This window comes from Rhinolophus sinicus, chromosome 13 (genome assembly GCF_057876585.1).
Source record: "Rhinolophus sinicus isolate RSI-liver-muscle chromosome 13, RSI-T2T, whole genome shotgun sequence".
In the NCBI taxonomy this organism is placed as follows: Eukaryota; Metazoa; Chordata; class Mammalia; order Chiroptera; family Rhinolophidae; genus Rhinolophus; species Rhinolophus sinicus.
The window spans coordinates 795,208-808,154 of NC_142513.1; the positions used below are offsets into that span (position 1 = coordinate 795,208).

Below are 12,947 nucleotides of genomic sequence, written 5' to 3' on the forward strand. Positions count from 1 at the left end.
CCCTGGATTAGGAGAAATTGCCCTTATTCTCGGTGTCAGACAGTCCCTAGGCTTGGCTCAGAGCTAGTGGCAGGCACAGTGTCCTGAGCCCAGGTGGGAGCCAGCGCTTGACGTCCTGGCAGGCAAATGGCTCCAGGTAGACCAGGCAGGCAGCCCAGGTCCCTCACTCAGTGAGCTGTGACTGGCCCAAGACCTGGCCCAAAGGTGAGCTGCGTGGCCTGAAGCTCAGCCTTCCATCTTGGCAATGAGGGAGGCAGTATCATTATTCACTAAGTGACCTTGGGGGCACCAGTGCCGGGCCAGCTCCAGAAGCCAGCTCACCCTCCCCTTGCCTGAGAAGGGGCCCTGCGCATGCACGGTCCTGAGTCTCCCAGAGCTGGAGGACAACAAAATGTGCCCATGGGGTTAGCCGTTGCCATGACGGGGCGGGGGACGAGGACCAGCTGCACTACGCCTTCCTTCTCATCCCGCGGTGACCCCTCAGCCTGCTGTGACAGCCCTTCCCAGAGCTCGGACTGAAGGGCTGTACAACGCCTGGCCTCTGCGTCTCTCTGACCCTCTCTGTCTGTCTTTCTCTTCCTGCACAGCCAGTCTCTGGTGGTCCCTTCTCTGTCCTGGAAGCAAAAACAACTGTTTGTGAACTTTTAGACAATGAAAACCCACCAGGAAAACCCACAGAGGAGACGAGGACTGTGGGAAGTCTAGGGGAACAGAGGAGACGCCTCCCCAGGAATTCTCAGATGATAAAGAGATACCCAGGCCTCCTAATCCACCCCAAAAGGAAGCCACAAATGCCCTTTTGGACATGTGGGGGGTAGGTGAGGCTTGTGGCCACAGTCGTGGTGACACCGGCATCAGCCGGGCCCAGTTGGGAGAACAGAGCCCACGCTGAGTGTTTAATCCAGGGCACCAGTATCAGAGAAGTTAGAAGAGCGGCAAGCAAAGCAAAGCAGGAGGGGGGAGCCACAGGAAGCCAGCCCCCCGAGGGCCGAGGGCCAGGAAAATGGGCCCAGTGATGAACGAGTCTACGCCAGGTGACCTCTCAGCCTCTCAGACCCAATAGTCCCACGGGCAGGGGCTCCTGGAGGGGGACATGCCTGGCTCAAGGTCCTTAACTCAGGAGAGGCTGCCAGGGTAGACGTCTGGGGCTGAGGGATGTGCAGGGAGGGAGGGGTGTGCCATGGTGAGCAGGCACATCCTGGCCTGTTCCCTCTGTGTCCCATCCTCCCACTGCCCTCCCCAACCTGAGGATTAAATGTCAGCAGGTGTCCTGCAGCTTTGGGGCCACCCAGGTAATCACTGCCACCTCCGCCTCAGCTTTCCTAGGCCAGGGCTGGATGGCAGATGGGGGCCACAGCCCAGACCCCCAGTCCAGTGCTCCTTCCATGCACCACGCAGCCCCCCAAGCCTCCGACAGGCCCACGCATGGCAAGCACCTGAATTTCCGTCTCCAGCCCTGATTCAGCTGTGACCTGGGCTGCCCCCAACACAGCTGCTTGCTGGGCTGTTGGAGGTTTTCCTGAACAGTTGGAGGTTTCACCTTAAAAGGATGAAGGAAGCGAGGAATGGAAGGTAGGGACGCCTGCACTTCACTGAGGCGTGGCTATTTTCTCCCCTCACTGGTCCGGACCATGAAATAGTTCTTTTTCCTCATTGCGCCTCTGTGTTGAAGCAGCCTTTGACCAGCTCCCCACAGGACCACAAAGGAAACCATCAAAAACCTCAAAAAGGGACAAGAGAGAGCTTCTGTGGCAAGTTTGTGCCATCCAGTCAGCCCCACGCACGAAGAGCTCACGGAATGCTGCCCTTTGGGGTGCCATGTCCAGCAGATATGTGGTGGATGGAATCTGACCACATCCTGTGGCCCCGTGATCCAGCCCAGGTGGCCAGGGGCAGGGCAGATGCATCTGTGGGTGGGTGTGCAAGTCTGGGCCTGCAGAGCAAGACTCAAAGGGTTGGGGGGATATAAAGGTTCCACCAGAACTGGTGGGAATTGTCACAGGCAAAGAAACCCAGATATGGGGCTCCCGCTCAGCGTCTCCCTCTATTCACAGTAGAGAGAGACTCTTCTGTTGAATTTATTCTGGGAATTGGGGAATTGAGCTTCTTAAAAATGCAGACGTCACCTTTAAGAGGAGGGCATCCGATGCCCTGGGAAAAGGCAGGTGTCATTTCTTCAGCGGGCCCCACCCCACACTCCCCCAGCCCAGGACAAGGCTGGAAGCAATCAGGTCAGGCCTGGCCAGCCCTGCCTGGCCCCTGCACCTGGATACCAAGCTCCGCTGCCTAACCCTGCAGCCAGTGGGCAGCGGAGGCCCTTGAAAAAGGGGCACCCTGAGTGGAGCCCCTGGGGGAGAAGCTTCGGGAGGTGTGGGGTGTAAGCTGCATGTTGATGCCTCTGTCCTGACGCCCACGCGAAAGGATGGGCCAGGGAAAGGATGGTGGCCGTGGCTCAGCCAGGCCGGGCAAGGGGTTTCCAGAGACTTGGGAGGAGGCCACCTGACTCTTCCCCATCAGAGGACTTTGTTACGAGGAGAAGGGGAAGGAGAAGAAAAATGGAAATGCTGCTGTCAGTAACGTTGCACTTTACATGCCAAGTTGGGGCAACCAGGTGGGTGGAGCCCTGGAAAGTGGGTGCACGTGGGGCTGTGGGGCAACTGCTACAGCCAGCGCCTTACCAGCAACCAAACATAGTGCCTCCCCCAACCTCCATATGCTTCTTTCCTGAAAGGGGAAGGGGGACCCCAGTGGGGAGGGGCCCACTCATGGGGCAAATCATGAAATTAGCAGAAGAACATGACGTTCTCCCCACAGAAATGACCCTTCTGCCTCAAAGGGAAAGGCAGGATTGATGACGGTGTCAATTAGCATGCCAGGCAGTAGCTGCATAAATTACCATATTAATAAGCTGACTGCATAAATTGCCATATTAATAAGCTGACTCTCAGGAAGACCAGCCCTGGACTCTTCATCCCTGGGGGGAGATCTGGGCCTGACTGAGTCTGTGGGTTTGATTTTAGGTGAAAATGTTGAGACTGCTCAAAAGGCATGCTGTCCACACACGTGTTGTGCGTCCCACTTACACGGAAGGTCCCAACCAGGCAAATCCAGACACAGAAAGTGGACGGGTGTGTGCCAGGGGCTGGGGACAGGGAGTGACTGCTAATGGAAGTGTGTCTCCTTCGGGGCCGATGAGAACGTTCTGGAATAGACAGGTGATGGCTGCACAGTGTGCGGACGTGCTAAACGGGGCTGATTGTGTACTTTAAAGGGGGTGACTGCGCCGTATCTGAATGATATCTCAGTAAAGCTGGTAATACACACAGGCCACGCGGTGCAGGAGCATGAAGGCAAGGGTTCCCCACGGCATCGTCCTGCCAAGTGGACTCGTGGGCGTCTGTGCTCCACCTGGACTGAAGCCTGCGTGGGTGGCGGGATTTTTTTTCCTGTTGTGCGAAAAATTCCATAGACATTACCGCTTGGAAGGCAGCTGACCAGGAAGCGCCAACAAAGACCTGTCCGTGCCTAAACCTGAAGCAGGCCCCTCGGAACTCCCTTTGGACAAGACCGCAAAGCCTGGGCTTCCAGACCTTGGAGAGTCCAGTTCCAGCCAGAACCTGCAAAGCCAGCGCCGTGGCAGGGGACTGGGCTGGTACTCCACGACCTGTGCTCTGAGGCTTCCTGGCTTAATGCTTCGTTTTTGCACAAGGGGCCTGCATTTATATTTTGCACTGGGCCCTGCAAATTCTGAGACCATCCTGCCTCCCCCGTTGGGGTGACTAAGGCCAGGCTCACTGCCAGCTTTCTGGGGCCCGTGCTCTTACCAATGGCAGCGTCAAATCTCTCACTGGCTGAACTTCTAGCTACAGGCAAATGGGAGCTTTCTTCCCATGGGACGCCCAGAGGGGCTCTGCCCACTAATGACACATGACAGCGTCCCAGCAGAGAGGGACACCAGAGCCCCTGTGGTCAGCAGCCCCACAACCAAGTCTGTCCTGTCGGGAGATGCTGTGTGTGTGTTTGTGTGTGAAGCGGCAGCATTTTGCGCTAATTAACATCTCTATGCTACACTAACTTTCACATCGTTCTAGAGCACATCTTATGTGGGAAATGTGAAATAATTTTGATCTCCCACGCTGTTTTTTGTTTGTCTTCTTTTTTCTTTTCTTTTCCATCCATCCATCCCACCCTGTTTTTAAAACGCAGATTGGCCTAATTTTGAAACTTGAAACACTCGGCTGTAAGTGTCTCCCATGACCTCCAGATGGCGCCACCGCGGGGAGCTGCCCTGGCCTGGGCACCCAAGAGGGCGGGCTCTACCATCTACCAGGAGGAAGATTTCGCGCGTCTAGTGCACACGAACGCCCTGGTTTTCTCAGTCACTGCTGTCCTTTCCCTCCTAACTCAGCAGAACTTGGGTGGACAGTAAAAGCGTTTGTCTGGTTCACGCTGCCCCTTTCACTAGGAGGGACCTGGGGAAGAGGCAGTCATAACAGAAACGTCCCGCGGGCGGGCTGGACTGGGGCTAAAGGGAGCGGCGTTGAGTCCTGGGGCTCAGTCCAACCCCGTCCCGAAGGAGGCGCAGCGAGAGGGTAGTGCCGGGCGCTGGAGACCGGAAGTTACAGGAGCTGCAGGCCCGCGCAAACCCGGGTGAACACCACCACCTCAGCCTCCGATAGGTCGGCCCAGGAGATGGGGAAAAACCTGTCCTGCTCTAACCTCACAGAGGGAGAGATGGAAAGGAGAGCCTTGGGGTGAAGAGAGCGCTAGCAACTCACGGAATCAATGTGCCCACTGGGCCCTCGTGTGGGCCAAGGCATCTGATTGTCGCAGGCCAAGCCGCAGCAGAAGGGTGGGCCACACGCAGGGACCACGGTGCACGGCAGAGTAGCTTCCAGGGAGGCAAGAGAACCCTTGAGGAAGAACCACATCCCAGAGTGAGCCCCTGGTGGCAGTCCCACCCGTGGGGGCTGTTGTCAGACCGCATGGGTTACCAAGACATCTGATTTACAGGTGCAGAAACTGAGGCCCAGGGAGGCTGACCCAAAGTCATACAGAGCTGCCCCGCGCGAGACAGTGAAGGGGCCCAGAGGCAGCGAAAGCTGAACCAAGGCGCTTATCTGCTTTATCAGCTAGAACTCCAGGCTGGGTCCCAAAGGTCACGCATACGGGGGAGAACAGAACCCCAGGACAGGAAATTCAATGATTGGCATGGCAGGTTCCTCCACTCCCCGACCAGGCAGACACCGGGCACCTGAGAAGCTCCCCCAACCCGCCCCCGCCCCTGATCAGGACCCAGAGGGCCTGAGAATGTGCATTTTAACTAGGCAGCTCTACAACCAACAGCAGGTCCGCCCGTGGAACGCAATCTCCCAGACGGCCAGCAGGTGGCGACGTCTGACCAAAAACGATGCGGCCCCTGCCTTTCGGCAAGATTTGTACTGGTTCTCCCACACTGGACCGTGGCCCCCACCTGCAGGTGGGCCTTCCAGGGAGGCTGTTTCATGATCCCCCATTCCAGACGTAGGCCAGCCCCGACACCCACCCCTGCCTCCAGCCCTTCCCTGGGCTGTTGAAAGTTTTTGATTACCTGGCCATTTGGAAACCAGCCCAGAGCCTTCGCTCCCTGGCCCGAGGTTTAGACATCCAACAACCAGGTTCACCCGAGATCGACGGCGCAAGGATCCCTGGGCTGGAACCCACACATCGCTGTAATTTAATCTCCGTTAGTGGTGCTGACCTGAGGCCATGGTCAGCGCTCTGCTCCAGGCCTTGTCTTGAAAGCCAACCTTATCGAGTCTGTGGTTTCAACTGACCCCCACCTAATGTTTCCACTTCCCCACAGATGCCTGCCGGACATCTCCCTGGGAGGTTCAAATGCCCCCACACTCAATTTGTCCCCAGCGTGCCCTCCTCCTCAACCCTAGCCCCCCCAGGAGCCCGGTCCCCCGCAGAAAGTCATCCGACCCAGCCCGCCCCCCCCCCGCCCCCCCCAGCCTCACTGCTCATTCAGCCTCGGGGCACCTGTGGAGCTGGCCCATCTCTCCCCATGTTCCCTTTCACAACTCCCCCCACCCCAGCTCTGCTAGGCCTATAGGGACGCCCAAGGGGAAGTGTCCCCCAAGCCCCTGACCACAGCCTTGACAGCGCTTCCCTGAGCGTTCAGTGAGTGCGGCTGCTTTTCCATCAACTCCCCGCGGCCGCCCACCACGTCTGGGCCCCTACAGTGTGCCACCCCCGTTCTGACAGCCTGTAGGTCGCAGCCCCCAAAGTGCTCCCCACCTCAGCCCCTTACCTTGGTCCCTTCTCACCCTGAGAATACTCCAGGCTTTCCCGGTCACTCTGCCTGTGCCACCCCTGGAGGCAGTCCAGGGGCCCCTCCTGGAGACAGCTTCACCCAGACCTTCTCGTCTTTGCCAAAGATGAGCCCACTGCACTCGGGGCCAGGTGGGTGAGGACTGCCCTCCTGAGGGTGCAAACGGGCTGTCCACGAGGCCACCAGCGCAGGCAGCCGAGCTAGCCCGGGGTTCTCCCCGCGGCTCACCGGGGTCTGCTCAGGGTCAGGAGCAAGGTGGATCTGGTGTTTCCGGGGTTGCACCTGTCTCACGCGTTTGTACCTGTTTCCTCCAACACTCACACCAGCATGGAAGCCCTGGAGAGCCAGCATCCCAATCACTGCTGGATTTCCAGACCCTTCGGGAGAGCGCTGGACTCCTAGCCATTCACTCCACAAAAGTGAGGGCAACCACTCACCCTCCCCAAGCACCCGGCAACACATGGGTGGTCTGTTCTTCCTCTCCCTGGTGAACCTGGAGAAGAGGTTCAGCGCCTCTGTCCACGGCGTGCCAGGGGCGTGCCGTTTGCCCCTCCAGCTACCGGCTGTGTAGCGGATTGGTGAGGGCGCCCACCAGGGGCTGCAGGTCCAAGACCCGGGAGGTGGGCCTGGGGCGTGCGCTCCGCATCTGCTCCGGCCTCGCGGGTCAGTGTCCGCGGTGTGTTGCGCGTTGCCTGCCCTGACTCCTGCGCGACGCTGCAGGCGGCTCCTGCGAGAAGGACCCAGGTCCAGACCGATTGAGGCGGGTGTCCACGTGGGCCGATAGCTTTTGTGGTAACAACGGGGGGGGGGGGGTGCGGGGCTTGGCAGGGGGCAGCAGGGGGGTTACCGAGAAGCAGGTAAAGCGCTCCTGGGTCCAACAGCCCCAACACCATCTCCATCCACATTTCCAGCTCGCTCCATCCCTGCGCTCCCCCCACCTCTGGCCGTCGGTCTTCGCATCCGGTGGAGTCCAGCTCCGGGAACAGTCGGTCACCAGGTCCGCTCTGATTGGACAACGCGAAGGCCCAGCGGCGTCTCCGCACCTTAAAACAGTGGTGAGGCGGGCAGGCGCTGGAGCCCGCCCCGGGCCCAGCCCCGTGCGCCGCAGGGAGGTGGGGGGAAGAGGGGAAGGAGAGGAGACGATCGGGAGGCGGGGCCGGGGCGGGCCTGAGAAGCTCAGGGACCGACAGACTGCCAGCCCGACGCGAGGAGCCGGGAGCAGCACCAAGGCGGCGCCAGCGGCGGGCTCGGCGGGCCTCGGGGGCGGCGTGGGCCCGGACGCATGACCGCCCGCCCGCCCGGCGAGCCCTCGGGCCTCGGCGGTGCAGCCATGGCCGAGCTCAAGTCGCTGTCTGGGGACGCGTACCTGGCGCTGAGCCACCGTTACGCGGCGGCGGGCCTCGCCTTCGGGGCGGCACGGGGGCCCGAGGCGGCCCGCGGCTACAGAGCGCCGGACCTGGGCGGTGACCTCCCCGCGGCACCCGCGCCCCGCACCCCGGCCGCGGCGGCCGAGAGCAGCGGCGAGCAGAGCGGCGATGAGGATGACGCCTTCGAGCAGCGGCGCCGGCGCGGGCCGGGGAGCGGGGCGGACGGGCGGCGGCGGCCCCGGGAGCAGCGCTCGCTGCGGCTGAGCATCAACGCGCGCGAGCGGCGGCGCATGCACGACCTGAACGACGCGCTGGACGGGCTGCGCGCCGTCATTCCCTACGCGCACAGCCCGTCGGTGCGCAAGCTCTCCAAGATCGCCACGCTGCTGCTCGCCAAGAACTACATCCTCATGCAGGCGCAGGCCCTGGACGAGATGCGGCGCCTGGTGGCCTACCTGAACCAGGGCCAGGGCCTGGCCGCGTCCGTGGCCGCCGCGCCCTTGACGCCCTTCAGTCAGGCCGCGGTGTACCCCTTCTCTGCTGGCGCCGCCCTGCCCTGCCCTGACAAGTGCGCCGCCTTCTCCGGGACGCCCTCAGCGCTTTGCAAACACTGTAACGAGAAGCCGTAGGGGCCCCAGGCCGCTCCCTCCTTCCGAACGCGCCCTCCATTTACCATTGTCCCCACGACTGTGTCATCCCGCCCACAGGGAGAAGGTGGCCCAACCGCGCTTCCAGCCCCTGCGGAACAGCTTGGGGCGGTCTGAGCACGAGGTTGAGCCAGAGAGCGGGTCCTGGAACCCACACCCGGGAGTCCGAAGCTCCCATGGGGCACCCTCCCAACGCCCCAGCCATCGAGCCTGGGGACGGGGTGACCAACAGTGCTCGTCTGGGCACCGCTGCTCACCCTCAAAACCAGCGGGAGCGAGGACTGGCGCGACCCTGCCTGGCACCAGCCCAAGGCTCGCGGAGCACAGGCACAGACAGTATGCTGCTTAGCAGGTCGTGGTCTTCGCCCTGGGATGCCTTTTTGCTTCCCCCCCCCACCCCCCGCCGCTGTCTGCCGCTCTTGCCAAACTGCAAGGCCACGCTCTGGGTGGCCGTGATTCCGACGATAGGAGGCTCCCGGCACCCCCCGCCTCTGCCGGCTCCACAGCCCTGCGCCCCAGCAACTGATCCGCCCTGTGCGCGCCCCGCTTGGCCCCGCAACTGTCGTTTGCAAAGGAGCTGGACTGCGGACTCCGGAAGACCACGGGGAGTGGCTTTTCGGCTTTCCCAAGTCTGAGTTTATGTTTATTTTCTTGCCTGACTAGAGGTGCTAACCCCTAGGGGTGAGTGGACGACGACGCTGGCTGGCTCCAAGTCTGAGGAATTTATCCCTAAACAAACCTGGACTCCCCAGCCATCACCGCCCCCGCCGGAACGTCCCGCCTAGGCGGGGCCCTGGTGGAGTTTGTTGGAGACTCTCGCACGCCCTCTCCTTGAAGGCGGCTGCATGGAGGAGGGGTCTCCACAGCCTGCGCCCCCACTTGGCTCTGGGGTGTCAAGGGAAGGCCCGGTCTAGCCCTGATGACCGGCAAAGCCCCTCCCCACCCCCCGCACGTTTCTGGGGTGGAGGCCGGGCCACGGGTGAGTACGCTGGTGGGGCCCCGGTGCCCTGACCCGTGCGAATGGCGATGGGGTCTGTCTCTTTTGTGTCGGCGCCCGGCTCAGAATTCTGCCACCATCCGGGGTCCACGCGCCGCCCACAGCCTGCCGGCCGCCCTGGGGGCTGAGCTGTCCGCGCTAGTTCGCTCCCCAGCAGCTCTGCCACAATATCCGGCTTTATTAACCCAATTTCCTCGGCTGTCGTTAATGCTATGCTAATGGGGAGAGGACCGCCGCCCTACAAAGCGGCTTGTCTATAGCATTTAACTTTAATTAATACATTTCAAAAGGCCCTTTTGTATTTGCAAAATGAAGTGTGTGATTAAGTCTTATTCATAAAGACATATGCTTAATACTGCTTTCTGCTAATTTCCATTTTCGTTTTGTCATTGTTTTTTCCCCCTAACAGTCTAGTTTATCAGTTTTGCCCATTCAAAGAGCTGAGGGTTGGAAACTGCGTTTCAAATATCCTCTTAATTGAGGACAGGACAACCTCAAAGGCAAGGCTGTTCACCTTGGGGGTCATTTCAAAGCGATCGTAATCAACTTTGCAAATCACTTATAATCCCAAGTAACCGAGTTACTTCTGGGTAAAACCACACCTGTTCAGTGCGTCGTTGATATTCAGAATCAAGTATTTGCTTTCAACTTATTTATTTAAATAACATGATTAAATTTTAGTATCAAATGAAATAGTGTTCACTTGTGACTGAACTCGTAATTTCAGTTTTCAGATCATTGTGTCAGCTTGGGCCACATGCCCCTAAGTCAGTGTTTAAAACGTCTCTGTGATCTGTAAACAGCCAGTCAGCAAATATATGAAATCATCAGAAAAAGGTGAAGGAAAAAAATCTCCCTGCCTCTTCTTGGGTGAAAAATAAATTTTAAAAGAACGATTTAACTAATCATAAACCATTCTAATAACTTCCTCTAAGTAAAAGTTAAATTAAATTTTTTTAATTGCAAAGCTGTTTATCTCCTGTTCCCCCAATGGCAGTGTGCTTTGCACTGGGGTTGCCTGGATAGTTATTCAAAGTGAAATTAGGCAGGTCTCAACAGTGCCACTAATCAAGCAAGCTGGTCCATCAAAATAAACACATTTGGCCTCACAAGTCTGCACAGCACGCTCCCCATTCTAAGCAGCCCAGACACTGGAGAGCTTCCCCAGCAAGAAAGGCCTGACCCTCCACCTCCGGTGTGCCCAGAATACCACCCCCCAGAGGTGCTTGTTTCAAGCCCAGGCTCTGGAACCTCTGCTGGGGGCTCTGGCTGCTGCCTGCGCGATTCGCTCGAGGGTTGCGCTCCAGCAGGGTGGCAGGATTTGCTGTGGGGTCAGTGTGAAAGGAAGCACCACACACCTGCCCACCCAAGCTCAAATGGCTCCAGCAACGCGAGAGGAATGACAGGAAAGAGCTTTGTGAGATTTGAAGAGCCTTTCCAAGGCACTCTGTGCAGATCTGTCTTAGGTAAGGCAGACCCATCTGCTGTGCTGAGGTTCGGGACATGATCCCAGGACAGGGATGGAGATATTGACAATAGCCCTTTAAACCAGAGCTCCCTCCCCTACGGAGAGAGTGCCGGCCACGTGTGGGATTTTACGTTTCCCAGTGACAGGTGAAATTAATTTTCATGATAACTTTTATTTATCCCAAATACTATGCGAAATATTATCGTTTCAACATGTAATCAGCATTTTTAAGTTATTAGGAAGACCTTTTACATTTTTTGTACTAAGTCTCCCAAATCCCGTGTGTCTTGCACTTGGAGCAGCCTGTTGCCTGTGCTCAGCGGTCACATGTGCCCTGTGGTCACCACAGCGGGCATCACAGCTCTAGACTATGAAAATGCAAAACATATGAAGTGCCTTTGTTTCCTTTGCTTTAATAAGAATTGATTCTAGAATAAATTCTAGAGCTAGACAAGCAGGAAATGTCCTGTGCCTGTTACTCTTTAAATCCTGGCTCACCAATCTAGCCGGGGCTGGGGCAGGCAGAAGAGCCATCGTCCAAGCAGTGGTCGCTGTCTGTCTCCCTGTATGTCACCAGTGTCACATGCTGGCCAGCCACACCCAAACCTGGGCAGCCAGCGTAGGACAACGCTGGGTCCTTCCCACCCTGGCCAAGGGGTTGTCTAGAAGCCAGCACAGCCTTTTCCCTCTATTAACCACACGAGTGGAGGGTCCAGGCACCCTGGCTGCTGCTTGAGCAACTCGCAGACTAAGCCTCACTCAAGCCCAGGTTATAAGACCGTGATGCCCAGCTCATGGGTGCTTGGGGCAGGTGGCCCCATAGGGGTCCCTTGCCAAGTCAGGAGAGGCCAGTAGCCTGGCCAGGGTCCTGCACCCTGTCTCCACTCACTGACCGGGTGCTCACACGCCTGCTCTCCCCATGGCACACCCCAGGGGAGAGCTTGCCAAGTGGAAATAGGGGATGCACAGATACTAAACAAGGTGGGGCGTCTGTGGTTAAGCTAACGATTAAGCACCCAGGACAGACATGACCTCCCTTTCTTCCTTGCTTTAAAACCACCCACTGCAGACGTATCTCTCCCACACCTCTGGGGGTCTTGATGCCCTGTGGTCAGTAACTAAAGCACGGCAGCCCCTCAACTTGCTGCCCTGTCTACTCAAAACCAAACTGTTTGCTAAAGGTTTCCCATCTGCTTGATGAGGCACCTGGTACTCAAATACTCAACACACAGGGATCTTTGTTTCTCCCAGTTAGGAAATGCGCTCCTCCAAAACAGTATCCCCGATTTTCTGTAATAGAGTTTGGCATCCAAACTCCTAATGCAGAATTCTACCCAAACCTAGCTCTGCCCCTCCCCCAAGGGGTAGGGGTTCCCTAGCACCATGACCCATGTAGCCAGCCCACATAGGTCTTCAGCAGACTCCTGGACCAGCCATGTTGCTTCCCACTGTTTTATCCTGTGGATTTCATCCCCAAGACCAGGATTTCTCTTCACGGACACAGATAGCTCTAGGATCCTTGGAGCTTTGTGTTGTCTCATGAGGAAGCTAATGAGCATCCCGGTCAGTGCATACGCCTGCTTGTCCCAACACACACGTCTCCTTCCCCTGCAGAGTGGGGACATTAAAAGAAGAGACACCTCCTGATAAAGGACAAATGCTGTTTTCCACAACCAGCCTCGTCTCACGTTGGCCTGCTGAGGGAACTCTGGCTGGAGCTGCAGAGCAGAGGCCCCTGAGCCCTGGTTAATCCAGCAGAGTGATTACAGCAATTTGTCCTGTGAATTTGCTTGTGGTCTGTTTTTAGTCTTTAATCGCTTTTGGCATCCCATTTGAAGGGATGGGAATAGAGGGATTTACAATGTATTAAATTATTTCTTCAGCAATTACCTCTATGGACTGGTAACTCTGGATATTATGTTACAATTCCCCAACAAAAGTCTGCTCCTAAAATTAGATAGTTGATACAGATTTGCAAACTTAACCCCAAAGGGGAGAAACCTGTGTTCCCATAAAGGCAGACAGGCTCAACTAATTAGCACAGTTACCTTTGATTCCAGTATTCTCCCTGTTTTAAGAAGTGGTTTATGCTGGTGTTTCCCATGCAGTGCCCAAGGCATATGTATTCATATAAACGGATGAAAACTGTTTT

General features: G+C 57.5%; 1 protein-coding gene across 1 annotated transcript; it reads left to right on the top strand.

Annotated features, from left to right (window-relative positions):
* Nucleotides 1-7,471: 7,471 nt before the first annotated feature.
* BHLHE23 (basic helix-loop-helix family member e23) lies at nucleotides 7,472-10,050 on the top strand. Its single transcript, XM_019753364.3, has one exon. It carries the CDS (start codon nucleotides 7,599-7,601, stop codon nucleotides 8,310-8,312), a length of 714 nt encoding a protein of 237 aa, XP_019608923.3. The 5' UTR covers nucleotides 7,472-7,598; the 3' UTR covers nucleotides 8,313-10,050.
* The last annotated feature ends 2,897 nt before the right edge of the window (nucleotides 10,051-12,947 follow it).